At 50.8% G+C, this 25,515-nt stretch overlaps 1 protein-coding gene across 2 annotated transcripts in view; it reads left to right on the top strand.

Annotated features, from left to right (window-relative positions):
* Positions 1-21,375, top strand: part of ASCC2 (activating signal cointegrator 1 complex subunit 2) — a 44,252-nt gene extending 22,877 nt beyond the window's left edge. For both annotated transcript variants that reach the window (XM_030336021.1, XM_030336020.1), the window contains 12 exons: positions 3,400-3,474; positions 3,890-3,997; positions 4,242-4,310; positions 4,466-4,540; positions 5,913-6,093; positions 7,515-7,729; positions 8,643-8,762; positions 14,334-14,427; positions 14,517-14,647; positions 15,196-15,298; positions 16,841-16,920; positions 17,396-21,375. In XM_030336021.1, the coding sequence (XP_030191881.1) occupies positions 3,400-3,474; positions 3,890-3,997; positions 4,242-4,310; positions 4,466-4,540; positions 5,913-6,093; positions 7,515-7,729; positions 8,643-8,762; positions 14,334-14,427; positions 14,517-14,647; positions 15,196-15,298; positions 16,841-16,920; positions 17,396-17,567 (1,423 nt within the window). In that variant the 3' untranslated portion in view covers positions 17,568-21,375. The remainder of the gene's footprint in view (positions 1-3,399; positions 3,475-3,889; positions 3,998-4,241; positions 4,311-4,465; positions 4,541-5,912; positions 6,094-7,514; positions 7,730-8,642; positions 8,763-14,333; positions 14,428-14,516; positions 14,648-15,195; positions 15,299-16,840; positions 16,921-17,395) is intronic.
* Positions 21,376-25,515: the final 4,140 nt, after the last annotated feature.

Below are 25,515 nucleotides of genomic sequence, written 5' to 3'. Positions count from 1 at the left end.
CCAGAAGATGTTAGAATAAAGCACCAATCACCACTCTCTCCGGAAGAAAGGGGTTAGGATGGGCCTGTAGCTGTCCACTTTTTGAGAAAGGTATCTTTTCTCATGGTTAAAGTGGCATAAACTGGCAAATGCTCATAAGAAATTTGGAAAATTCTGGAAGGTAGAAAATTAAAATCACCATGAGAGATCAGGCTGTTCTTAGGATTTTGTACCCTGCTTATCTTCACTTATCATAGGAATTTTCTTTCTTTTTTCTTTTCTTTCTTTCTTTCTTTATTTTTTTTTTCTTAAGTTTATTTATTTTTGAGACAGAGAGAGACAGAGCATGAACGGGGGAAGGTCAGAGAGAGAGGGAGACACAGAATCGGAAGCAGGCTCCAGGCTCTGAGCCATCAGCCCAGAGCCCGACGCGGGGCTCGAACTCACGGACCGCGAGATCATGACCTGAGCTGAAGTCGGATGCTTAACCGACTGAGCCACCCAGGGGCCCCTCTTTCTTTCTTTCTTAAGTAAACTTTACTTCCAATGTGAGGCTCGAAATCATGACCCCATAATCAAGAGTCACATGGGGTGCCTGGGTGGCTCAGTCGGTTGAGCGTCTGACTTTGGCTCAGGTCATGATTTTGCAGTTGACAAGTTTGAGCCCTGCATCGGGCTCTGTGCTGACAGCTCAGAGCCTGGAGCCTGCTTCAGATTCTGTGTCTCCCTCTCTCTCTGCCCCTTCCCTGCTCATGCTCCATCTCTGTCTCAAAAATAAATAAACATTTAAAAAAAAAAAAGAGTCACATGCTCTACCAACTGAGCCAATCAGCCTCCCCCACAGGCATTTTCCATTTTGTTAAAGCATCTTCTCAAAATGTGGCACAGATTGCTTTTGAAAGGGTCTTTGGAAATGGAGGGTAATTTTTGGAAGAACTGACTTTCCTGCAAGGGTCAGTGAAGGCGGGGAATGGCTCCACCCATCTTGGGGTGAGGAGGAAGAAAGGAAAACACTGTTGCCTGCAAGTGGCACTGCCTTTGACCCACAAACAGAAACAGCCTGGGGCTGGCCCACCCTGTTCACGCTGTGCTGGAGGCCAAGAACACTGGCTGAGCAAATGCAGCAAGCTCGGTCCCCGCAACTCTCTGGAAGGGGCTACGGCCACCACACAGCTCTACGGCTAATCCTCTCACAACAACCTCCGTCCTCTCAGATATCCTCAAGTATATTGGAGTATCTCTCTCTGTGGCTTAATTTTATGAATGAATAATACAGTCACATGGTTCAAAACTAAAAAGGTATAAAATATATAACGAGGGGCACCTGGCTGGCTCAGTCAATAGAGCGTATGACTCTTGATCTTGAGGGTCGTGAGTTCAAGCCCCACATTGGGTGCAGAGCTTACTTTAAAAAAATGCATTAAAACAACAACAAAAATGTGTATGTATGAACATATATAGTAGGGAAGGGGGAGAGGAAGACTTTTCGTTATATATACATGTATGTATACATAGATTCACATGCACATAGTACATATATAATGTGTATACATATATGTATGTAATGAAGTCTTCCTTTTCCCCTTCTTTAGTTCTGTTCCTCACGTATAACCATTGTTGTTAAGTTTTTTATGTGGGGTTTTCCGGAGATATGTATATAAATACACATATACAAGTAAATACGCACATTATATATCACCCCCTCTGCCTTTTAAATTAACTGCTGACATATGAGTACTGTATGTATTTTTTACATTTTTAAAAAATTTTTTATGTTTATTTATTTTTGAGAGAGAGACAGAGCATGAGTGGGATAGGGGTAGAGAGAGAGAGAGACAGAGACAGAGAATCTGAAGCAGGCTCTAGGTTCTGAGCTGTCAGCACAGAGCCCAACGCAGGGCTCGAACCCACGAACCGTGAGATCATGACCTGAGCTGAAGTCGGATGGTTAACCACCTGAGCCACCCAGACACTCTGCATTTTATTTTTAAATTTAATGTGTATCAGTACACAAAGCATCCTCAATCTTTGGTATGGCTAGATAGAATTCCATTATACTGTATGGAATGCCAGACCCCATAGATCGACCTTTAGATTTTTCTTCAGTTGTTTGATATTACAGAAAAATGTTACAAAGAATAACTGCACATACATCATTTTGCACCTTTGCAAGTATATCTGAGGAATATTTTCCTGGAAGTAGAATCACAAGAACAGATGGTTTGTGCATTTTTAACTTTCACAGATCTCGCCAAATCGCCCTCCATAGGGGTTGTTCCAATTTACCTTCCCACCAGCAATGTATCCTGGCAACACCTGAATCTGTTTGGGCCAAATTGCCCTCTCTTTTTCTGGGTGCCATGCTGTGGTCCTAGTAAAGCCTGTCTCTTTGGGCCTAGTTACCCTCTGCTGTGTACAGGACTACACTAACCTAGAAGTTGCCAGAATTCAGCCAGTCAGTAGTTAAATGTTTATAGAGTACCTGCTACAAATTCAGCATCATCTTAGGCACTAAGGCTACTGTTCTGGCTTTGGGAAGCTTAAGATGTTCAGAAGAAGAATTAGACTGCTGAAGAGAGGTGGCTGTGTTTTAAGTTGTAAGAGCAACATGTTCTGAGTGTCGTGCACCTAATTCCAGGAAGGAGAAATCACATGGGTAAGCATGATCTGGGAGCCTGTCACTGGGATGGAGAGTTTGAATTTGAGTTGTGATGGGGGGTGAATGTGAGGTTGTTGAGGCGAGAAGCAAGGTCGGCTACTCCGTGCTAGCTATGGATGTACCAGAGAGAGGAGCTACAGTCTGATGTCATAGGAGGTAGGGAGCTACTGGCAGGTTTGAACCAACAAAAAGAGTGACCTTGGGTTTTTCTCAAACCTCACTGAGTTCTGAGTAGCTCATTGCTACTCTAGCTCATTGCTAGGATGAGCCTACCTGGGTTTTGGTTTCCCAGTGAAAGGGGAATGTAGCTGCAGGTCACTTCTTTTTTTTTTTTTTTTTTACATTTATTTATTTTTGAGAGAGTGAGACAAAGTGAGAGTGGGGGAGGGGCAGAGAGAGGGAGACACAGAATCTGAAGCAGGCTCCAGGCTCTGAGCTGTCTGCACTGAGCCCAATGTGGGGCTTGAACCCACAAACCATGAAATCGTGACCTGAGCCGAAGTCGGACGCTTAACCAAATGAGCCACCCAGGCGCCTCATAGCTGCAGGTCACTTCTTGAGGCTTTTCCTGGACCATCCACAGCAGGCCAATCTAGGGTAAGCTTAGGGAAGAGCCAGGGAGTTTCTGGGAGAAAATTGTTGTGGTGACAACTGGGGAGCAAGAAATGGGCCTTCCCGCTTCCCGTGGTTTGCTTTGATTTTCTGATGAAGTGTGGTGTTTATGAACTAATCTTGCCTTTTCCCCATGTGTACCTCCACAGACTAGCTTCCTTTTATGAAATTGCAATTCCCGAACTGGAGTCTGCAATTAAGAAGAGGAGGCTTGAAGATAGCAAGTGAGCCGGGGCCAAAACTAAGCACGTTGTTGTGGGAGAGAGAGGCCCTGCCTTCCCCGGGCTTTAACATCCCTATCTCTAAGACAAGGAGGTGGCACCATGGACTGTGCAGCTCTAGCTTCAGTGTCCCTACCTAGCAGCCTCCTGGCCCCTGCATCCTAACCTTTTCTCTCCGCTGTTGCTCTAAGCTCTTGGTAACTGGCATACTGGTTCCCCACCCACTGTTTAAACTGAGAAGCGGCCCTGGAATCAGCTGGTCTCTCAGGACCTGTAACCCTTTGCTGACAGTGACTCGTGAGGCTTTCTCAGCTCTGGAGAGGGACACCTGCAGCTGTTGAGAATAAGCTCCCTTCAGGCCTTTTAATCTCCCAAATCTCAGTTTTTGTTTTTTTTTTTCTCTCGGGGGCATTCAAAGGCTGCTAGGTGACCTGTGGCAGAGGCTGTCCCATTCCAGGAAGAAGCTACTGGAGATTTTTCACATCCTCATGAACCAGATTTGCCTCCTCCCTGTCCTGGAAAACAGGTGAGCCCTCAGGAGCAGCTTCCTGGGTAGAAGAACCCCTCCCCAAGCCCAGCAGAGGTATTTCCCTCATGTCATCTGCCCCCTTCCCTGCTCTGGGGTTGCTGAGCAGAGATGGGGAAAGAGACAAATGCCTCTTTCCTCCAACTGGCCTGGGGCCTTGCAGAGGGGCAGGGCAGACAGCAGGGAGGGGAGTTATAGATCCTTTGCATCGAATGAACTCATCTTCCCTGGTGTCCTGTTCCAGCTGTGACAACATTCAGGGCTTCATCGAAGAGTTCCTGCAGATCTTCAGCTCCTTGCTGCAGGAGAAGAGGTGAGTGTGGCCGAGCGGGGACCAGTCCACACGAGGCCTTATATCCCAGAGCCTCTACCATATGCTCATCATGGTCTAAGGTTCTGGGATTTGTGGTTGGGCAGCAGACCAGTTTGCCCCAGCCCTGTCCCTTCCATCTGCTCTCTGCCTGGCAGGTTCCTCCGGGACTACGACACACTCTTCCCTGTGGCCGATGATGTCAGCTTGCTACAACAGGCCTCAGCAGTCTTGTATCCTACCACAGCCACTTGACAGGACCTGGCCTGGCCAGGTTGGAGTTGGGCTGCTAGGACCCAGAGGAGCAGAGGGAGGTTTATCCCCAGAATACTCGGGTCAGCCAGTTTTCCCCAGAGGCCCACCAAAGCCCCAGCCCCTGTTTCTGGAGGAGATGACTACTTGGATCCTCGGAGCTGGGTGGGGTAGTGTCCTGCATTCTTTAGGCGTTTACTGAGTGTCTGGGCCCATGTGACCAACGTGGACTCAGCCCCACTGTCACAGACCTCATTGCAGGAGAGGAGACAGACAAGTAAACAAGCAGTTGAAGTGTCATATGGGAGAAATCCAGAGGACAGGAAAGCCAAGGAAGGCACCTAACCCTGCAAGCTCAGGGAAAGGCTGTGAGATGGAGGGGCTGTCCAAGCCGAGACCAGCAGAAGAAATTGGAGATGGCCAATCCCAGAGCTAAGTGTTCCCAGTGGATGGAGGACAGAGAGGCCCATCTGAGGAGCCCACAGACATTTTGTGTAGATCTCAGGGTGGGGCTGGGGGCCTGGGGTCTAGTGGGAGGAGGCTGTGGCATGGCAGATGAGCTGGGGATGAGCAGACCTGCACGGCTCTGGGATGACTCTCACTAAGAAGTTTGGACTCTATCCTACAAGCACTGGGGTGTCATGGGAGAGTGTGAAACAGAGAGTGACAGGGTCAGTTTTATACTTTGGAAAATCTCTGTCTGGCACAGAGAGGAGAAAAGACTGACCTGAGACTTCTGTGAGGCCCAGGGGCTGGTGAGGATACTGTTGCTGGCATCCAGGGATGGCCGGGGGGCTCTAGGTTAGAAGTGGAAGGAGGGAGTCTAGGGCAACTCCCAGATGTCTGGCTTGGCAGTGCCCAGGGTGGTAGAGAGGGAGGAAGGACAGGGAGGAGGGCCTGTGGGCCATTTTGGAGGCTGGGCTAGATTGCGCAGTCTTGCCTTAGGGATACCCTATGGGCCCCCTTTGCAGGAAGCCCTCAGTAGTCAGACAGGAAGCCCCTTTGGCAGTGACCCCATCAGGCAGGCCCTCCTCCTGGGGGTCAGTGCAGAGGAGGTGCTGCTGGCTCCTCCAATTATCAAGTCCTAGGATGCCCCTGGCCCTGTCTTCATCCAGAGCTGCTTTCTGCTGAGTGACAGGTACTAGGTTTCAAGGCTAGCGTGGCCGTGGTCTGGCCTCTTTCCCCAGGCAGCCCTGGTACCTGCAATGCCCACTGGGTACAGCCCAGATAGCCCCTAACACAAGTCATAGGGTCAGATGCGGAGGCAGGATTGAGAAATTATGTTGCCTTAGAGCTAGAGAGGCAGAAAAGGCTCTGGCACCGGAGAGAGAGACACCTTAACGTGTGTCACAGGGACGAGACTCGGACTGCCTACATCCTCCAGGCAGTCGAAAGTGCATGGGAAGGGGTGGACCGACGGAAAGCCACAGATGCTAAAGACCCACCGGTGGCTGAAGACCCTAATGGGGTCATTGCAATGGTGGAACCAGTCAGTGGACCGTTCTCACATCTGGAAAACTCAGAGGAAGAGGAGGTATGTGTCTGGAGCAACATTTTCCCCTGCTTCCCCTGCCCCTTCCAGGAAACCTGTCCCTTCTTTGTTTCAGCTCTCAGAGAAAAAGGTTTCTTTTGGAATTGACAGCCCTGAGCCTGCGGGTCAGCTCCGTGCTGCCTTTAGAGAGTCTGCAAGTCCCTTCAGCTGCCAAACCCCCATTTCTCCTCTGTAAAATGAAGTGATGGAGCTTTTTCCACGTGAAATCCTTCCCAAAGCTCTCCTCTAAACAGATCACCATGTAGCTGCTTTGGATGCAGTGGAGAGCAGCATCTGGTCTCACTGCTTAGCCAGCCTGGACGCTCCGCCGTGGGACTGCAGGGCTCCACTAAGCAAGTGTGGAAGCCTCTGATGCTCCAGGCTCTTCCAGAACTCACCAAATCTATGGCCATACAGATTGCCCACCGAGCCCAGGACTCTTCCCTGCAAGTTGGGAGGCAGTGTGACATAGGGATTAAGACCACAGTCTCTGTGGGTCTCTGGGGTCAGACAGCTCAGGGGTATACCCTCGTTCTGCCACTTACCAGCTCTGTGGCTGGAGGCACATCACTCACATCTAGCCTCTGTTCCCCATGTCTAAGGTGGGGATAATTTCCATCCCTGCCTCCACAAGGTTGTTGGGATTCCCAGAGCTATTGGGTGCAGTGCCCCAAGCCTGGCTGGCCCTATGCACTATTAACAGATGCTGCTCTCCTTCCTGTGTTAGACTCAGGCCCTGTGGCTGTCACAGGGCCTTGGAAAATGACAGTCCCCTCCACTCTTCCCACCTTCTTCCCCATTTGGCTTCTCTGAGACACGGATGATTTTTATTGTTGTTGTTTTGATTTTGGAATTTCCTTAAATGAAAATCCTAACAGAATTAAGCCGCATCAAGCAGGATATGAACTGAATCCCCCTCATTAAAAAGAATATAATCAAAGGGGAGCATCTCCGTACAGTCCAGGGCTGGTGGTTGCTGTTTCTCTCCAACATCAGCCATTAACTTGTTAGAGTTGGAAAAGGATTAGTCGAAGCCACAGCCATTTGTGGGGTGCCTAGTCTTCTCCAGGCACCATGCTCGGCCTTATTCTCTTTGAACCATCTGAAACAACTCTGTGAGGTAGAAGGCAGTACTCCCATTTTACATGGAAGAAGCTGGGGTTCAGAGAGGGGAAGTGCCCTGCCCCAAATCACACAGCCAGAAGTAGCTCAACCACTAAGTCATAGAGCCACTCCCTCTTCACATGGTTTCAGGAATTGGAGACTCAAGAGACCTGGGTCACTTGGCTGAGATCTTGGCCCAGGAATGGCAGGGCCAGGACTCAACCAGGTCCCCTGATTCCTAGTCCTGTGGTATTTGAGGTCTGTTTCCTATCACCCACTTGGTCTGGCCTTTCCCTCCTTCACGGTAGCTCTCTCCACAGTGTATGGGGGCAGCTGCTCCCTTGGGCCCCCCTGTGTGTGGCGTGGAGCTGGACTCGCTCATCTCCCAAGTGAAGGACCTGCTGCCAGATCTTGGTGAGGGCTTCATCCTGGCCTGCCTGGAGCATTACAGCTACAACCCGGAGCAGGTGATCAACAACATCCTGGAGGAGCGGCTGGCCCCTGCCCTCAGCCAGCTGGACCGCAGCCTAGACAGGTGGGAGAGATAGGTGGGAGGGGGTTCATGGCGCCCAGGCTGTCTCAGGGCCCTGGCCAAAGGTGCTCTGGGGGCCTTGTCAGGGCCCCTTCTTAGCTTCTCTGCTTCCCACACCTGTGCCAGAACTCTGCCTTCTCTCTCTTCCCTACAGCAGTGTTCCCCAGCCATTTAAATGAATGGCCTCCTTGGGAACACATCAGAACTTTAGGCCCTCCCGGAGGTTCTCACATGCCCCCTGCAGGGGAGAGAGTGTGCACAGCTGGACATTGCAGCTGCTCCTTGCTGGAAGGCCCATCAGAAATGTGGGATGTGACAAAGGGGTTGCTGAGCCTTTTGGAGCTCCAAAGTCTCTGGCTTGCCCCTGTCATTGGCACCTTTCCAGTAGATTCCTGAAGGAGGATGGCCAGAGCTTCTCACTTTCTTCATTCCTACCCTTTCTGAGTTTGACCCATTGCTCCTCTGAAGGCCTGTGGAGCAGCAGGAATGAGTGCACAAATGGGTGTTTCTTCCGCAGACGGACGATGTTTATTGAATGAATGAAGTTAGCTCTGCCTTTGTACAAGTACCTTGGCCACTTTGTGCCCATTTTACAGAGGAGGGCACTGAGGCCCAGAGAGGTCGAGTGATCTTAGCTACCTATGTTATAGGACTGTTGGGAGTGTTCAATGAGGGAGGGAACTTTTGAGAAAATCTCTGAATGGCACATGGGACTGAGGGGGAACTTTGTGTCAGGCATGGCTGCATACCCAGGTAGGGGCCAGACAGGGCAGGTTTTTTAGATCGTGTCTCATGTGGCTGTTGAAGGGGAGTAGAGAATCTGATGCATGTAACATGGTTCGGGTCAAGAGAGCACAGGTAGACATCAGCTGACCTTTCTCCCTTGAATGGATTTCTCTGTCACCCCCCACCCCAGACAGGTGAAACCAGACCCGACACCCCTGCTCACATCTCGTCACAACGTCTTCCAGAATGATGAGTTTGATGTGTTCAGCAGAGATACAGTGGACCTGAGCCGGGTGCACAAAGGCAGGAGGTGAGTGCAGTGGGCTGCAGGGTGCCAGGCACCCCAACTCTGTAAGTGCAGTGAGAAAATTGAGAGAAACTAAGGACTCCGTGTTTACAGAAATGGCTTGAGTTTTGGCTCAGCGTCCCCCCAAGCAGTCCAGGACCTGTGTGCTCCCAGCAGGCAGGAGCAGGTTCTCTGATACTTATATGGTAGGCTCTGACTCTGACAGGGTGTTTTTTTGTTTCTTTTTTTTAATGAATCCGCTTGTTGATAGCAAAAGGCCAAAGGGACCTAAACTGTTCCCCTCTTCCCTTCCTACATCTTGGGATGTGTCAACCATCAAATCTCTGGGTGATAGAGCTGAGCAGTACTTCCTAGAAGCTGCTCCTCGACCTGATTTTCTCCATTCTGTGGCAAAATGAGAAAACTAAGGACCTGTACTAAGTCAGCTTTTCAGAAGGTGAACATACTCAATTTTAAGGTCTTTCTACTTTTTTTTAGTTTATGTCCTTCCTACTTTTTTGGCATTGAAAAGTCCATTTATGATTTATTCATTCATTCAACAAATATTTGCCTGGTGCTCATGGCATACTAGACCCTGGATTTATCAGGTGCTGGAGGTGTAGTGGGCAGTGAGACAGACATGGCCACTGCCCCTGTGGAGTTTTCACTAATCACTTTGTCAAACAAGCAAAGTAAAATTGCAAATATAATAGGCACTATAAGGTGCAGGTGTGCAGACTTCTGAACCTCTGGTAGAGGATTCAATCCAGAGAGGAAAGCTTGAGGAAATGACATGGGACCAAGAGTGGAAGTGTGAGGAAGGGCCAAAGGGCCAATTCTGTAAAGAGCGGGGAAGGAGAAACTTTCTAGGAAGAGTGAAAAACAGAGGCAATGGCCCCGAGGTCATGGGGAACATGATGAGGGTCCCATGAGCTGACATGTTTTGGAAAGATCACCTGGCTTTGGAATGGAGGCCCACTGGAGGGACCAAGAGTCAGTAGTGATGACAGAGAGTTCAAGAGAAATGAGTAACTCTTGGCAACACTATGCTAGCCCCTAGAGTTCTACTAAATTGTATTGGTTCATGAAATCCAGAAATCTGGGAATTGCTGGACGAGTACAGCCTGCCCTCCCCCCATTGTATATATGGAGACAGCAAGGTTCAGAGAAGGGCAATGGGGGACCTGCCCCCTTCTTGCGATAGGAGCCCCAGTGGCAGAATTACAAGCTGCTTCTTCGGTGAGGGCCCCATGCTGGAAGCTTGGCTGGCTGAGGGCTTTGGGGAGCGGGCGCAGGGCAGCTATAAAGCCATCTGGCTGGCTGGACAGGAAGCATTTGTAAACTGCTTAGTCACACACGTTGCGACATCCCCAGATCCCAGGCAAGAGATGTTATCCTGCATCCGTGGCCACTGTTCCAGGTCTGAATGACCCTCTGCAGGTTCTGTTGTGGAGAAAGAGGCAGATGAGGAGGGCCGGGCCCTGCTCCTAGGGCACTACAAGCTGCCAGGTGGAAAGTCTAGGAGGCAAATGTTTACTGAACTCCTTGTGCTGGGTAGCCCAGGGGCTGGGGATTGCAAAGAGGCAAAGCCTCCATTCATGTGTTCATTATTTACTTATTCATTCAGCAAATATTTATTAAGTGATCTACTAGTGCCAGATCCTGTGCTAGATACCAGGGAGACAAGGTGAGCAGGGCACCCGGGCCTCGCTCTCAAACGATGCAGAGACTATGGGAAAGATTTAAACCATTAAACAAGTAGTGACAGAGTGGGAGAGATGCCGGGGTGGGGCATACAAGGGCCTCCATAGGGACTCTTGTCCTAATCTGGGCAGGGCAGTCAAGGGGCACATGAGAAAAGTAGCACAAGGTCACACTTGAGTTACAATGTGTGTATGGGTTAAATCAGATAGGATGCACTCAGTGGCTCAAGTAATAGGGAAACCTGTCCCTTGTACGAAAGGGAGTTGCAAGGTAGGTCTGTCTAGGTTTGGTTAACCTGTGGTACAGCCTCATCATCAAGGATACATCTTTTCCATCTCTGCGAGCTAGTTCCTTCGAAGCCACTGGGTGGCCACAGCTGTTTTAGCTATGACCTCCAGAAATGACAGTGCCAAGAGGAAGTCTGGACCAGGTCTTCCTGTGTTTCTCTTATAGACCAGGAAGCCTTTCCCAGAAGTCTCCAGACTCCACTCACATCTCAGTGGGGAACTGGGTCACAGGGCCAAGGTCCAGGGCTCCAGGAGAAGGGGGAAAGGTGGAAAGACCCGAACCAAATGAGGGTGTGTTAGGAGTGGGGGTGAGGTAGAGGGTGGCTGTTGGGTAGAGGCCAAGCACATGTGCTGCAGGTATATCATAGCTACATGAAGGAGGCGGTGTGTATAAGGTGGGATCCCATAAATTCCTTGGACTGAACAGTGGTACCCTGGAAGATTATGAGTGTTCTCCCTCAAAACAGGCTCTATGGCCAAAAAAGTCTGTGCACTTTCTTCTTGGTGAGTCACAGAGCACATTAGCACATTAAAGGCTCTGATAAGCCCTGCAGTAAAAAGAAATAGGATTCATTTTGTTGAGCCCAGCATGTGCCAGGTTCATTTCTAGTCATCATCTTATTTCATCCCTGGGATTCAGAATTAAGATTTGGCAAGGAGAGGCACCTGGGTGGCTCAGTCGGTTAAGCGTCTGATTCTGGTTTCGGCTCAGGTCATTGTCTCGTGTTTCGTGAGTTCGAGCCCTGCATCAGCCTCTGCGCTGACAGTGCAGAGCCTGCTTGGGACTCTCTCTCTCCTACTCTCTCTGCCCCTCTCCTGCTCACTCTGTCTCTCTCGAAATGAATAAATAAACTTAAAAAAAGACTTGGCAAGGATAAGAAGCTTGCTTGTGATCGCACAGCTCAAGAAGTACCCCAGCAGACTTGAGTCAGTAGACCTGTGTTCTAGCACTGTGGCTCTGCTGGTAGAAGCTGTGTCACCTTGGGAAAGTTGCTCTGCCTCTTGGGTTTCCTTACCTATAAAAGGAAGGGTTTGTTGCCTCTACAGGTCCCTTAGAAGTTCAGAGGTGGCAGTCACGCCCCTAAGGGCCAGTTTGAGTTGGGCCTTGAAGGATAGGCCGGAAGAAGTGAGGAGGGGAAGAGTGACTCAGCTTCAGGGAAGCCCACACATTCCCTGGGTTCCCTGAGGAAGCACCTGCTCCGAAGAAATCTCTGAAGCCACTGTTGCCTGTGTTTCCAGACTTGACTGGAGTGTAGGCCTCAGATGAATCTTTTCCTGGCTGGTTTTGACCCTCACTTTTCTTTTCCTTCCTGGCTCCAAAGGGGGGTCATGGGACCAAAGCTGCACCTCCCTGGATGGGGATGCCCAGGGCACCAGGCTCCTCTGTCCCTGCCTGTGCCCTCTCCCAGGACCCTGGGTGGGTGGAGTTTGCAAGGCTTCTCTGGCCCTGCCAGGGAGCCATATAACTAGAGGCCCACAGTGGGGCCAAGAACTAGGGACTGGATGGACCAGGAGCTGTGGGATGTGGCAAAAGGACAGTGATACTTCTCATTCATCCTTGGACGCCTGGCTCAGCACAGGCCCTGGCACCTGGTAGGCCCTCAGGAAATGTATGTGGAATGAGTAGATGTGTTCCTTCCAGTGGCACTAAACACCCGGGCCCCCTTCACTTGCTCTCTCTTCTCCAGCCCCACCCAGCCTGGTGAAGAGAGCCAGGTAGGAGCCAGGGCCACAGGCACAGGCCCCTTTCCTGGCGTCATACAGAATTTCCCTGTGGACCAAGAATTTTCCCTGGTCTAGATCAAATGCCACCCCCCCCTCCCCGCCGACCACCACCTTATAGGGCCTCCATTTCCCACCCCTTCTCCCCCCACCCCCACCAGCTAGACCCCCTAAGCCAGGGGGGTCTTGTTTCCAGGGCATGCTTGCATCCATTCAGCACATTTCATGTTAGCTGCCATTTGCCTGCGACCCTCACTGGACTGTGAGTTCCGTGAGGACAGATCCAGATCTTCCTCTTTTTTGAATCTCTCCCCAGCTCAGCCTTAGTACCCTCCCTGGCATGTAGTAGGCCCTTAGTAAAAACTACTGAAGGAAGCCAAATCCTGACCTGCCCCAAGCTCCCAGGCAGACAGCCTGAGAGACTCAGACCCCTGTCCCTCCCTGCACCAAAAGCCAGTTAATAGAAGATTTTAATGGAAGCTGTCTATGACTTTGTATCTCTTCTTCTTTTTCTTCTTCTTCTTTTTTTTCCCCCTACCTTTGATACATTCCAGAAAACTGATTTCACAGCTAAGCTGGATTTTCTTGCCTGGCATCTCATATTGATTTTCCCCTGCAGGGCTAGAAACTACATTCCACAGGCCTATGTGTGAGACAAGCCAGGTTTTTCTACAGATTTGCAAAGCCACAGTCGAGAGGCCTCAGTCCCCACTGAGGCTCCGCCACAGTTCATTGATCCCAAACAGGTCCCTCTCCTTCCCTCCACCACACCCAACGTTCCTCACCTGTGATATAACAGGAGTTTAACTTTTGGGCTTTTTCTTCCAATGCAAACTGACATAGACGATTGAACTGTGGAACAGATAGAAGGTCACCGTGAGGAAGCAGGGATAGGAGGAAAAGGGCAGGACCCCTGCTTGCCCCTCACACCCCAGAGGTCCCCTGTGGCTCCCCTGAGCTCAGTTAGAAGGTCACATATGGCCTTTCTCTTTTTTTTGTTTTGTTTTGTTTTAATTATTTTTTGAGAGAAAGAGAAAGAGAGAGAATAAGCGGGGGAGGGGCAGTGAGAAAGAGGGACTGAGGATCCCAAGCAGGCTCTGTGCTGACATCAGAGAGCCTGATGTGGGGCTCAAACTCACAAACCATGAGATCATGACCTGAGTTGAAGTCGGATGCTTAACTGACAGCCATCCAGGTGCCCCTGGCCTTTGTCTTTCTTAAATTTTTGTTTTCTAAAAGGTTCAAATAATGCCAGGAGTAACCATTGTCATTTGGTGGGGGACTTAACTAGCCCTCTCTGTGCATTGACTTATGTAAATTATATGCACTCATAGGAACAGCTTGTTTGGCTTGCTTTCTGTCTTTTATACAAATGGGATCATACCATATACATTTTTCTGCAGCTTGCTTTTTTCCTTGGGAATAAGTCTTAGAATTCTCTCTGCATCAGCACAAACAGTTGAATGTCATTCTTGATAACTGCCGCCTGGCGTTCTGTAATAAAGATGTGACACATCATTTGGCCATTTCACCTGTGATGGACACTAGTTGTTTTCTATTTTTCGCTGTTACAAACAACACTGAAAAGAAAATTCCGGATGAGACCTCTTAATGCTCAGGGCCAGCGTTTCCCTCGGGTGGGTGCCTGGCCAAAGGGCGGGCACATTTTACATTGCAACAACTGTTTTGGAATGTCTCCCAAAGTGGCTAGACCTGGTCACGTGGGCACTCCCAGCGGTGAGTCCCACCTTCCCACACCCCTGCCAGTGTTTGATACCACTTGTCACAGTTTGTGCCAGCCTGAGCCCATGGTGCTTTGGACCCTGGCACTTGCAGCCTTCAAAGCCTCATGGTTTTCTGCGCTGTTCCCTCGCAACTCCAGGAAGGAGGAGAACACGCGGAGCCTGCTGAACGACAAGCGGGAGGTGGTGGCACAGCGGCAGCGCTACGAGCAGTACAGTGTGGTGGTGGAGGAGGTAGGTGGCCCCAGGCCGTTGGGCCTTCGCCGGGCGGGGGAGAATCGGCCAGCCCTGGGCCCCTCGACCCCACGCTTCTGCTGTTGCAGGTGCCGCTGCAGCCAGGTGAGGGTCTGCCCTATCGCGGGGATGACTATGAGGACGAGTACGATGACACGTACGATGGCAACCAGGTGGGCGCCAACGATGCTGACTCGGATGATGAGCTCATCAGCCGCAGGTGAGGCCGCAGGGCAGCTAGAGGGCGGAATCCCAGGGGCACAGCGATTCTCCCAAAGCCTCTTGTGTACACAGCTGGGGAGACCAAGGCCCTGATTACGTGAGCAAGTCAGTGGTAGAGCCAGGGCCCAAACCGAGGCCTCTTGACTCCTGGTCCAGTGCTCCCTCCACCCCCCGCCACTCCCTTGGCCATTTGGCCCAACCCATCCTGAGTGGGGCAGCATTAATTTGGTTTCAGGCAGTCATTTTTCATTGTTCTTTTTAACTGCAGAAAACTCTCCCCAATAGAACCTTACAGAGATTTCCCAATGCAGATAAAAGCAGAGCTGCCCCAGCTCTGGCTAAGCCCCCATATCAGACTCTGGTACCCTCAGAGGGTCCGGGGACTGGAACAAAGCTGGCTTGAAAAGCACTTTGTTTTTTTTCCAGCTGCCTGAGCCCATCCCCATCCTGACAGCCCCCTCTCACCCAGCCTGATTCCCTCCTCCCTGAGGCTCCCTCTCCAGGTTTAATCTAGTCTTTGATCTCATTTTCTTTCTAAACCCTCAGGCCCTTCACCATCCCTCAGGTGCTGAGAACCAAAGTGCCTGGAGAAGGGCAGGAAGAGGACGAAGACGAGGAGGAGGAGGAGGCTGAGGACGAGGCTCCCAAGGTACCTCATTGGCAGGTGGCAGATGAAGGGGAGGGTGTCGTTCTGAAGGGCAGATTGGGAGCACCGTGCCCCTGCTTGCCTGCAGCTGGCTTTCAGGCAGCCCCAGCATCCCTGCCCAGGAGAAGAGGGGCTCCTTCAAGCCTGAGATGCCCACTTGGAGAGTTGCTGGCTTAGAACTCCCCTCCACTACTCAGTGGAGGCTCAGGGGCCAAGCCTTTGAGCTGCTGGGTTCATGAGGCCCAGGAGCCTGGGGGCCGAGAGAGGGGCAGGCAGTTCTTGGACACCATGCTCAGGATGCCAGTTCTTAAACTCACAGAGGTGTTAGAGCCCAAGGGCCCTTGGCGTCATCTGGGCTGGTGGGTTTGCAAATTGTATTTTTTAGCAGCTGAACTTTTTCTCCAAATGAAATCTTAACTAGAACCTCAACGTATGAAACAGATAAGGGCCGGATTGCTCAGCTTGAACCTGAGTGGCACCCTGGGACCCCCTGTATCCCCTCATGCCCTCCCACCAGGGTGACAAATTCAGATGTGTCCAGGCCAGGCTACCAGCATAAACGAGTAGCGGGTCCTGATGGAGACTGTGACTAGTGGAACAGAAGTACACATACCCTCTGCCCAAGGGGCTCCTCAGCATAAATGTAGGCCTAGGGCTTCCAGGGCTTTCCCTTCTTCCCAGGCAAGAGGTCAGCCTGGATTTTTATGTAAAATCTTCCAGTTTTCAAATGCTATCAGTTGTACGTGTCTGTGTGTGTGTGTGTGTGTGTGTGTGTGTGTGTGTGTGTTAACAGTACAGGCCACCAAGAGCTATCTGTGGTCCTTAGGCCACAGTTTTTCCTGCTGCTAGTCTAGGCTCCTTTGCTTGTTGACCCCTCCCCCTCCAATAAAATAGTGTTTGAGAGAAGGTACTCCCTTGGGGCGCCTGGATGGCTCAGTCGGTTAAGCATCCAACTCTTGATCTCAGCTTAGGTCATGATCTCACAGTTTGAGAGTTCAAGCACCACATCAGGCTCTGTGCTGATGGCACAGAGTCTGCTTGGGATTCTTTCTCTTCCCCCCACCTTCTGTCTCTTGCTCTCCCCCCAGTACATAAATAAAAACTTTAAAAAAAAGAGTGGGTACTCCCATAGCACGTTGGTGGTGGTGCTAGAGTGAGGACGAGTCAGCTCCCAGGGGCAGCTTTCTTGGCTTTCAAGACCCTATGTGGCCTCTCATGGTGGCCATCTTGGCCTCACCCCCATTTGTCATCCATGCTCCAACTATGGTCCACTCGCCCCATCATGCCTATGCAGGAAGCCTCAGTCCCTTTAGCTGCCTCCCCATCACAAAAGAGGTGGGAGGGACGGAGGAGAGAGGCTTCAAATGGAAACCTTGGACCAAGCAAGGGCATCTCCTTCTAGGGCATCACCCTGCCATAGCCTGGCGTTCCCCCACTCCTAGCATTGAGGCATCAACAAGATCCAGTCAGGCACAGCCTCACCACAGCTTTGGGAAATAGAGAGGCTCATGACTCTAGATTTTTTTTCTCCCTTCCCCGCCACAGCCCGACCATTTTGTGCAGGACCCAGCGGTGCTGCGGGAGAAAGCAGAAGCCAGGCGCATGGCCTTCCTTGCCAGGAAGGGGTGAGCATTTTAAAGCGCTGTTTCTGGTGGGAGGGGACCCATCCGGGAAGGGCTCAGCCAACCACCTAGGAAGCCCACACGTAAACCCTGAGTGCTTTACATGTATTAATTTAACCCTCACAACAGCCCTATGAAGTAGCCACTGTTATCATTATCCTTACTTTACAGAGGAAGAAACAGGCCCATCCCCATCCCTAAGCCCTCCTCTCCTTATTGTGGGCTGTGGTCAACCCACAGCGGGTCCTTCCCTCAGCCAGGGACCCATCCAGAGGCAAGGCTCAGAGAAGACAATTCACTAGACAGACACAGGACCGGCCAAAATCCCCACAGCCCTGCCCTTGCTGGGCTCCATTTCTTCTCCCACTGGAAGCTGGGACATGGGTTTCCTGGCCCAAGCCTTGTGTCCTCTCCCAGAGACCTCTGAGAAAGGCAGTGAGCTCTTCCCATCTCCTGGGGTGGGTTGTTCTTCCCTCAGGTACCGGCACGACAGCTCCACGGCAGTGGCCGGCAGCCCCCGGGGCCACGGGCAGAACCGTGAGACAACCCAGGAACGCAGGAAGAAGGAAGCCAACAAGGCGACGCGAGCCAACCATAACCGGAGAACCATGGCTGACCGCAAAAGAAGCAAAGGCATGATTCCATCCTGAGGCCGCCATGGCAGGGCCAGCCGGGAGGCAGCGGCACCAGACCTGCTGGGCTGAGTTACCATAGCCTTGGGTCTCCTCACCAGTTGGCCTCCTGCCAGGGCCCCAAGTTCAACTCCACCCCTCAACAGCCTCAGCTTTGCAGCCCCTGAGAAGGCCGCCTCGTCGTCCACCAGCCAGCCGTGAGCGCCTTCTTGCAGAACACACAGTGCCTTATCCCACAGCGGAAGAACCCCTGGGGCAGGAAGAACCCCAGCAGGCAAAAGGGATGGGGACAGAGCCCCGAGGCAAGCCCCACAAACCTCGTGCAGCAAGACACCACTTCTCTTTTACCCCGGACAGCAGGAAACCTGTAAATTTAAAAAACAAAAACAAAAAAGGCCTGCAAATAAAATTTTTGACCCTTTCAAGCAATGATCCATGATGTGCCCATGGCCCGCTCCCCCCTGTATCCCATTCTTCAGTGACGGCCACCATCAGGAGAGCAAGAAAGCCGGATGATCACCCGCTCTTCTCATCAGCCTTTGGCGCTTGCGTCTCATTGTAACCCCTCCTGATGTTGCCCTGCTTTGCCGTGTGGTCCTGAGCACATCACTCCCTTGAGTATCCAGTCCCTGCTCGTGGAAGGAAGAGATAAAGGTGTGAGGTCCTGTGGTCCTTCAGTACCCTCTCGTTCAGTCCCTGCGACCTCCACCCAGGGAGGTAGGTACTATTTCCTAGTGTAGGTGAGGTATAGGTGAGGAAGGTGAGGCACTGAGAGCTGAAGCTGCCTGCCCAGGCAACAGCTAGGAAGTAGGAGAACAGGGATTAGACCCTCAGTCTGACCCCTGGTCTTTATAGGGTCCTAGACCCCCATAGGTGGTATCATCACCATCTCTTAGCTGACTCGAGGACGCCTTTCCAGTAACAGCCAAAACCTGAGCTTGGTACTTCCTGGTTGTGTGTACACTCCATCAAATCCTCCAAAATCAGGGGGTCAGAGACCAGAAAACACAAATGAGGATGTCACTGCCAAGCCCTGTTGAAGGACTTGGACCTAGTTCCTCAAAACCTCCTCCCGGTGTGTGTGGGGGGGGGTGGGAGGGTGGGGGTGGGCAGGCAGTTGGTTCACAGTGTGGCAGCAGCTGGCAGGCATCCTGATTCCTGCCTCCCCCCACCCTCCCAGAACACTGCCAATCAACAGAGGATCAGCAGTGGGGTATTTGCTGGCCTGATCCTACCCAGCCTAGCCTGGAGTCCATCCATGGATCCAGGCCCCTGCCCAGCTGGACCTTGACAAATCACCGTAGATGCTTGTGCAATTTATTTGCACGTGGGTAGGATGAGTGTCTGGAGCAGCCAGGCAGACAAGCACTTGACGAATTGGTTTTGTTAGGTCAGCTGCACAAGTGAAAATCAATAGCAATTCCTCTGAGCCGCACCAGTTCTCCTGGTGCATTTGAGATGCAGAGCGGAGATGGGAGTGGTGTCTTCCCCTCGAGCTGCTGAATTAGGTGAGATCAGGCTGGGGGTCAGCCATTCTGACAGGCAGCAGGAAGACTCTGTTTCCTCCCAGAGGCATTTGCCAGGGACCATAGAGGAAAGAGTCATTTGTTTTCTCTCTCCCTGAGCTCCTCAGACCTAGCTCTTGTTCCTGGAGCAAGGTGAGGTGAGTCGGGGGAGCTCTGGGCTTTACCTACCTTACTTGTTACGGTTCACACAGCCCCTCTCACCTTCATTTTGTCATACGTAGCTCCTGACCGCTTGGAGTGGTGTTCAAGCCTCCTACTGGCATCCTGGTTTAAAGGATTTGAGAAGACAATTTGTCAAATTTCCCAGAATGTACTGCTAGGTCAAACTGGATCTCCCTTGAAGAATTATGTTCTTTCTCATTTCAGATCTTGAGGGCACCCTTTCAGGGATGCTTTGCAAACACCTCACTCAGGATCATCCAGAACAGTGCTGGTCGGCACACCCCTTCACCTCTCAGGGCCTCAGTTTTCCCATCTGCAAAGTGGGTATATTGGTCCAGGTGAATGGTTTCCACCTGGTGCCAGTTAAATCCTCTGAGGAGGCCCCAAGGTTTAAGATGAGCAATGGCACAAGTGTTACAAGTGAGGTGGGATGGGAGTCTGAACCCTGCTCACTTGATCACTGGGCCCCATCACCCCACTACTCCTAAGCAGGAATTTCTGAGTGCCTTCTCTACACCCTGTTAGAGAACATGACTATCACAGGCATTTCCTAGGAAGCTTGTACGACCTAGTGCCTCCAAGAGGACTTAGGACTTTGAGTGTCTTTGTTTCTAGCTCATGAGTGGCAATGATGGCAGACATGTTTGTTTGAACAGTGCTTCTGTGCCTCTGTGAGATAGGTAGGGCAGAGCCTGTCGTTGATAAGAAGGGACCCGGGAGCCCAGGGAGGGCAATGAACTTGTCCAAAGCCCATGGCAAGTTAGCAGCAGAGCCTGGATGCAGATCCTTTTTGAGTTCCAGGTGCAGTCTGGAAAAGGAAGTGATTGGCAAGAACCTGCCTGTCCCTGTCACACTGGGAGCTTGGGCTAAATAACACAGGGAAGGAAACAAACAAAACACAAAAGTAAACCCACCAAAAATGCAGGGGGGTGGTTATAGAGCCCCCTTCTTTAAAATGATGTCAATGAACTCTTAATAGCAATGTAAAAAACTAAATATTGACAAATAAGTTGTTTGAGTTTTTTTTGAAGAGAATAAATTGAATGGTAATGCATCATGATTGTGAAAATATTTTTTAAAAATTTGAATACAGACCAAGTCTGGAAAGGAATGTGCATAAATGAAAATGATGGTAAGACCATGATATTTGTAATGAGAATAAAAGCACTTACTGAGTACTTACCATGACTAGAGTATCTGCTGGGCGCTTTCCTTATGTTACCTTGTTTGATTCTCACAAGGTAGGTACAGAGGAGAAAATCAAGGTCAGAGAGGGTAGGTGACCTGCCTAACGTCCCACATTTGGCAGGTGACCAAGGAGGGATTCAGTCCCAGGATTGTCTCCTAAAGCCCATGCTCTTAACCCCTAAACCACATGCCATTCCTTTCTTGCCCCCACATCCTTATCCTTGTTACTGCTGTTGCTACAAAGGAGAAAATAACAAGTCAAATAGCTGCAGAACAGGAGGATGGGAAGTCCCGTTTTGTCAGGCCAGGTTGATGGGACTCCACTAGTATGCACGCTCCACCATTGGACACTGTCAGATCTCAGATGTCCTGCTGCATTTTTTTCCACTTTTTGTTTTCAGATCCGTGCATCCTTTCCTCTGTGTGTCCAGTCTGCCATTGAGCCCACTGAATGATTCTTCATTTTTATGTCCAGTCCCTCTCCAGGGGAAGCAGAGAAAAGGCTGGGAGTGGAGCTCTCTCATCTAAGAGGAGAGCAGCAGAGCCCGAGGGGCACTGAGGCCAGGGAGGGGGCCAAGAGGCCAGGGCCAAACGTTCCAGGGTGGATAAGGAAGAAGGATGGGAGAGACCGAGGGAGCCCCAAAATTAGGACCATAGGCCAGGACATGTCCTGGACATTTGTCCAGAGCTCCCAGTATTTACTGCCTGCCCTCAGGGTTTGGGTCAGCCAGGTTGGGAGGACCACGGGAGGAGAGGATAAATGCATCCACCCAGCACATGTGGACCAAGATCTACTAGGTGCCAGGCACTGTGTCAGGCATGCGTGAGAAAGACGGCCCCCGCCCCCATGGAGTTCACAGTCCAAGGCAGGATCTGGGTATTAAGATGTTTTGGGAAAATGATTTAGTCACAGCTGTGCTAAGCCCTAAAAAATAAATGAATATACCACACAGAGGGGCGCCTGGGTGGCTCAGTTGGTTGAGCGTCTGAGTTCAGGCTCAGGTCATGATATCATAGCCCGTGAGTTCGAGCACCATGATGCGCTCTGTGCGGACAGCTCAGAGCCTGGAGCCTGCTTTGGATTCTGTATCTCCCTCTCTCTCTCTGCCCCTCCCCCACTCTGTCTGTCTCTGTCTGCCTCAAAATAAACAAACAAAAAAAGAATATACCACACAGATATCTCCCAATCATTTTTTCTGTTTACCTTTTTTTTTTTAACTGTAGCTTTTCTCTCTCTAAGTTTTCCCAGCATCATAGACAAGAGTTTCAGTTTGGAGACTCACTAAAGTGAAACGTGAATGGAAAACAAAACAAATAAATGAAGAAATGAACAGGCAAGGAGAACAGAAAGAAGCCAAGAGCAACGAGACTTTCCAGAAGCAAAGGATAGTGGTCACAGTGTCAGGCAGCAGCTGGGAGGTCAAGCAGACTAAGTAGTGGGGCTCACTGGGCCACTGCCCCAGCTTGGCCAGGAAGTGATGGGGAGGCAGCCAGTGGGAAGAATGGAAGGCGAGGAAGAGAAGGCAGGAGAGTGGGCCCCTCTTCTAAGGAACTTGGCATCAGAGAGGAGGAAGAGGGAGCTCAGAGGTGAGGAGGGAATGTTGGAACCCCGACCGTGTTGATGGGAGGTGCCAGAGCTCTAGGGGACCCACTTGGGGGAAGGCTAGTCCCCAGATCAGACTGGTGTCCCTTGCTAGCTAGATCCCTGGATGCTGGGGCAGGAGGAAGGGGCCTTATGGCCAGAGGCTGCTTTTGCCAATCTGTAGCCTGAAGCAAGGTAATGCAGTCTAAAGGTTACTTTCTCCACCTATGCGTGTATATGGGGGTGGAGGTGGTCTTAGAATCAAATTCACATCACACTGGAAATTCTCTCCCAACAATCAATAATCATCAAGAGAATTTTACACAGCTGGCAGACCCGGGAGGGCCTTAAAGGGCATTTTGTCCAGAATTTCTCAACCTATTTAAACTCCCAACCCTCCCCGAATGTCAGACCCTGGGATTTCAGGTTACCCCCACCACCACCCCACCTCCCCTGGGGGTGGGGAGGTTTGCCCTGCTTAAGATTTCGCTGGGCTTCCATGGTGCTCTCCCAGCCATGGAGGTTATATCAAGCTTTACTCTCTGTGGTCTGAATTACAAAAATAACAGGCACTTAATTCTAGTTTCCCAACTATGAAATTATGACATTGAATATGGTTTTTCTGGCTGCCTGAGCCCACCCTCAGCACTCTGACTGGTCCCTTAAATCCCAAGGGGGTAATTACGGTTTTCTCCTCCTTAAAGTGGTTTTCACAGAAGAGCCTGGCCGAAAGGGGGCCCCCAGTGGGATGGAGGCCAACCATTCCCATCCATTTCAGAATTTTAATTTGCAGAGCTTACATGCAGGCTCCCACCCTGTCTCCCATGTTGTGGTCTGATCTACTTACTCTGCGTTCTTTCACATGTACATCTGCAAGCTTCACGAGCCCACCCTTTTTATTGTTATTTTGTTCATAAAGGTGACCTGGGGTGATGAAGAGAGCACTGGACTAAAGGTCAGGAGGCTGGGGTCTAGGCCCTAGATTTCAGCAAGCTGTGTGACCTTAGGTCAGTTACTTGACCTCTCTGGGCCTCAATTTCTTCTGATAAGAAATGGGGATGATTATTTACCCTCTCTTGCCTGATGGGCATGGATTATTGTGATGGTCAGATGACATCATGATGGTGGGTGGGGGCAAGGTGCACTCTCAACTTGGTGAATCTTATGAATCTTATTCAAATCAGAGAGAAGAAAACCAGCTGTCTACTCTGCATTTGGGGCAGTTTCCACTTCTCTCTTTTAATCACCCTGCCAGAAACTTCTTTGCACAAATCACCCATTTCCAGTGGACACATTTCCAAGAGTGGAATGCTGGGGTCCCAGGGCCAGGAAGAGATTTAGAGCTGCCTCTGTCTGGATTTTTGCTGACCGTTCCTACCAGAAGGACAGAATCAGGGAGCAGCTTGAACTCCAAAGCTTTTGGCTCCACAAGCAAGTTCTGTCATGAAACAGCCTCCCCACAAGGCCCATGCCTCTAGGGAAGCCTGGCGCTGTCACACTGGGATCCCTCTGGATGGGAGTCTGTTTAGAAGGTGAGATTGTTTCTCCTTTCCTCTGACAGGCCTACCAGGTGCCACATGACAGATCCAATGGGCAGAGTGCAGGCTCTAGGTCCAGCTGACCTCTGTCACAGGAGAGGGGCAATAGATGAGGACCTGGTACAGGGATGTGTACAGCCTGTCACAGCTGGAAAATCAGACTCCCCAGTTTAGGAGGGGTCTACACGGAAGGGCATTGGTTCCTCCCCCAGAGTATTAACTCTGAGTAACATGCAATGTCCGTGCCAGAACTTTTCCTTGGGTATGAGGGTCCTCTGAATGGCCAGTGGCCTATTTGGCTTTTGTCATTTCGAGCAGGGCCTTGGCTCCGGGACCAGAACCAAGCTGGCCTCAGCCACTCCCTGGCTCTGTGACTCTGAGCAAGGTGCCTTCATTTCTCTGAGCCACAGTGGTTTCTAAATTGAGATGTTGGCAGGATGGGGGCGCCTGGGTGGCGCAGTCGGTTAAGCGTCCGACTTCAGCCAGGTCACGATCTCTCAGTCTGTGAGTTCGAGCCCCGCGTCGGGCTCTGGGCTGATGGCTCAGAGCCTGGAGCCTGTTTCCGATTCTGTGTCTCCCTCTCTCTCTGCCCCTCCCCCGTTCATGCTCTGTCTCTCTCTGTCCCAAAAATAAATAAACATTGAAAAAAAAAATTAAAAAAAAAAAAAAAAAAAAAAAAGAGATGTTGGCAGGATGGCTGGGATAAGTGCCGGCCCGCCGTGAGGCAGGCTAGTGAGCTGACAGGGCCCTGCTCACTGGGACCCACGAGAAGGGTGGCGGGTGCTTCCCACCAACGTCCCGGCTGGCTTTCTGTGCACCCCACTTCTCACCTTCTCAGCACGGCTGCCCTGATTCCTCTAGGGCGGCCCTCCCAGAAATCTCTGGTCTCAGGATAAACGACACACAGGAGCTGGCAAGAAAAGAAGAACGGCACCATCCAGCCTGATAAGCATGTGATAGGCTCCCTGGGAGCACAGAGGAGGTACCCTGCTTAGCTTTGTGGAACAGGAAATTATCTCACTGAATCTTTGAACCAAAACCAGGTGATAAGTGTAATTATAAGTCTCATTTAGAGGTTTGGCCCCTTACTCATGGCTGAGCAATGGCTGAGTCAAGATTCAAACCGAGGCTTGCCAGCCTCCAAAGTCCATATTTTCAGCCTCTTGGCTTTCCTGCCTCCTCAGAGCTGACACTGACTCCATGTATGGTTGGCTCAGCATGGAAAAGAGAACCTATCACCTCCTTTGTTCTAAATACCATGCTTCTATTAATACAATCTATAATCAAGTCACTCCATGACAGAGTCATTCCATTGACAGAAGGGAAAGGAGATGAGAGTGGGAAGTTGGGCAGGACATATTTTCCAAATCTCCACTTTGCAATAGTTTCCCCTGTCTGCTAGTGGAAGGAAGGGGTGCCCCTGAGAGGGTCCAGTTTGAAGGAGGTGTTTCATTAGGAAATATTAGTGAGCTGCGGACACAAGGCATCAGAACTGCAGCCCCAGGGCAGGAAGTGGCCTCTCTGTTGACAGTCCTTACAGGAGGGAGACAGAAATGTGCTCAGACATCTGGAAGGGAGGAAGATAGATAGAGGCAGAAAGGAGTCTGTTACACGGTTAAAGGTGTGGAGAAAAGATAAGGATTACTGGAGGAATGCACAAGCCTGCTGGAGTCTAAAACAGTGTTAGAGACACTGAAAACGAGATTATCACAGCCACACACAGGGAAGCACAAGAAAGTGATCGGGCGTTAGGGGGATAGAAAGGATGTCAGGATCACAATTTCAAAACAGCTGGGACAAGGGGTGGGGCACTTGGATGATTCAGCTGTACAGTCATGGTCAAAATTCTCAGCCTGCATTTCATGGATTGAATATGCTAATTAGGCACTGGTCCCTGAAGACTGTGCAGGGAGCCCCCTTTTATTTACTCACTGTAGCAACATAACAAAACCACCCCTAGTAGGCATGTG

This window comes from Lynx canadensis, chromosome D3, assembly GCF_007474595.2.
Source record: "Lynx canadensis isolate LIC74 chromosome D3, mLynCan4.pri.v2, whole genome shotgun sequence".
Classification (NCBI taxonomy): domain Eukaryota; kingdom Metazoa; phylum Chordata; class Mammalia; order Carnivora; family Felidae; genus Lynx; species Lynx canadensis.
Note: the sequence above shows the minus strand (reverse complement) of the source record. Positions and strands in the feature narration are given on the sequence as shown.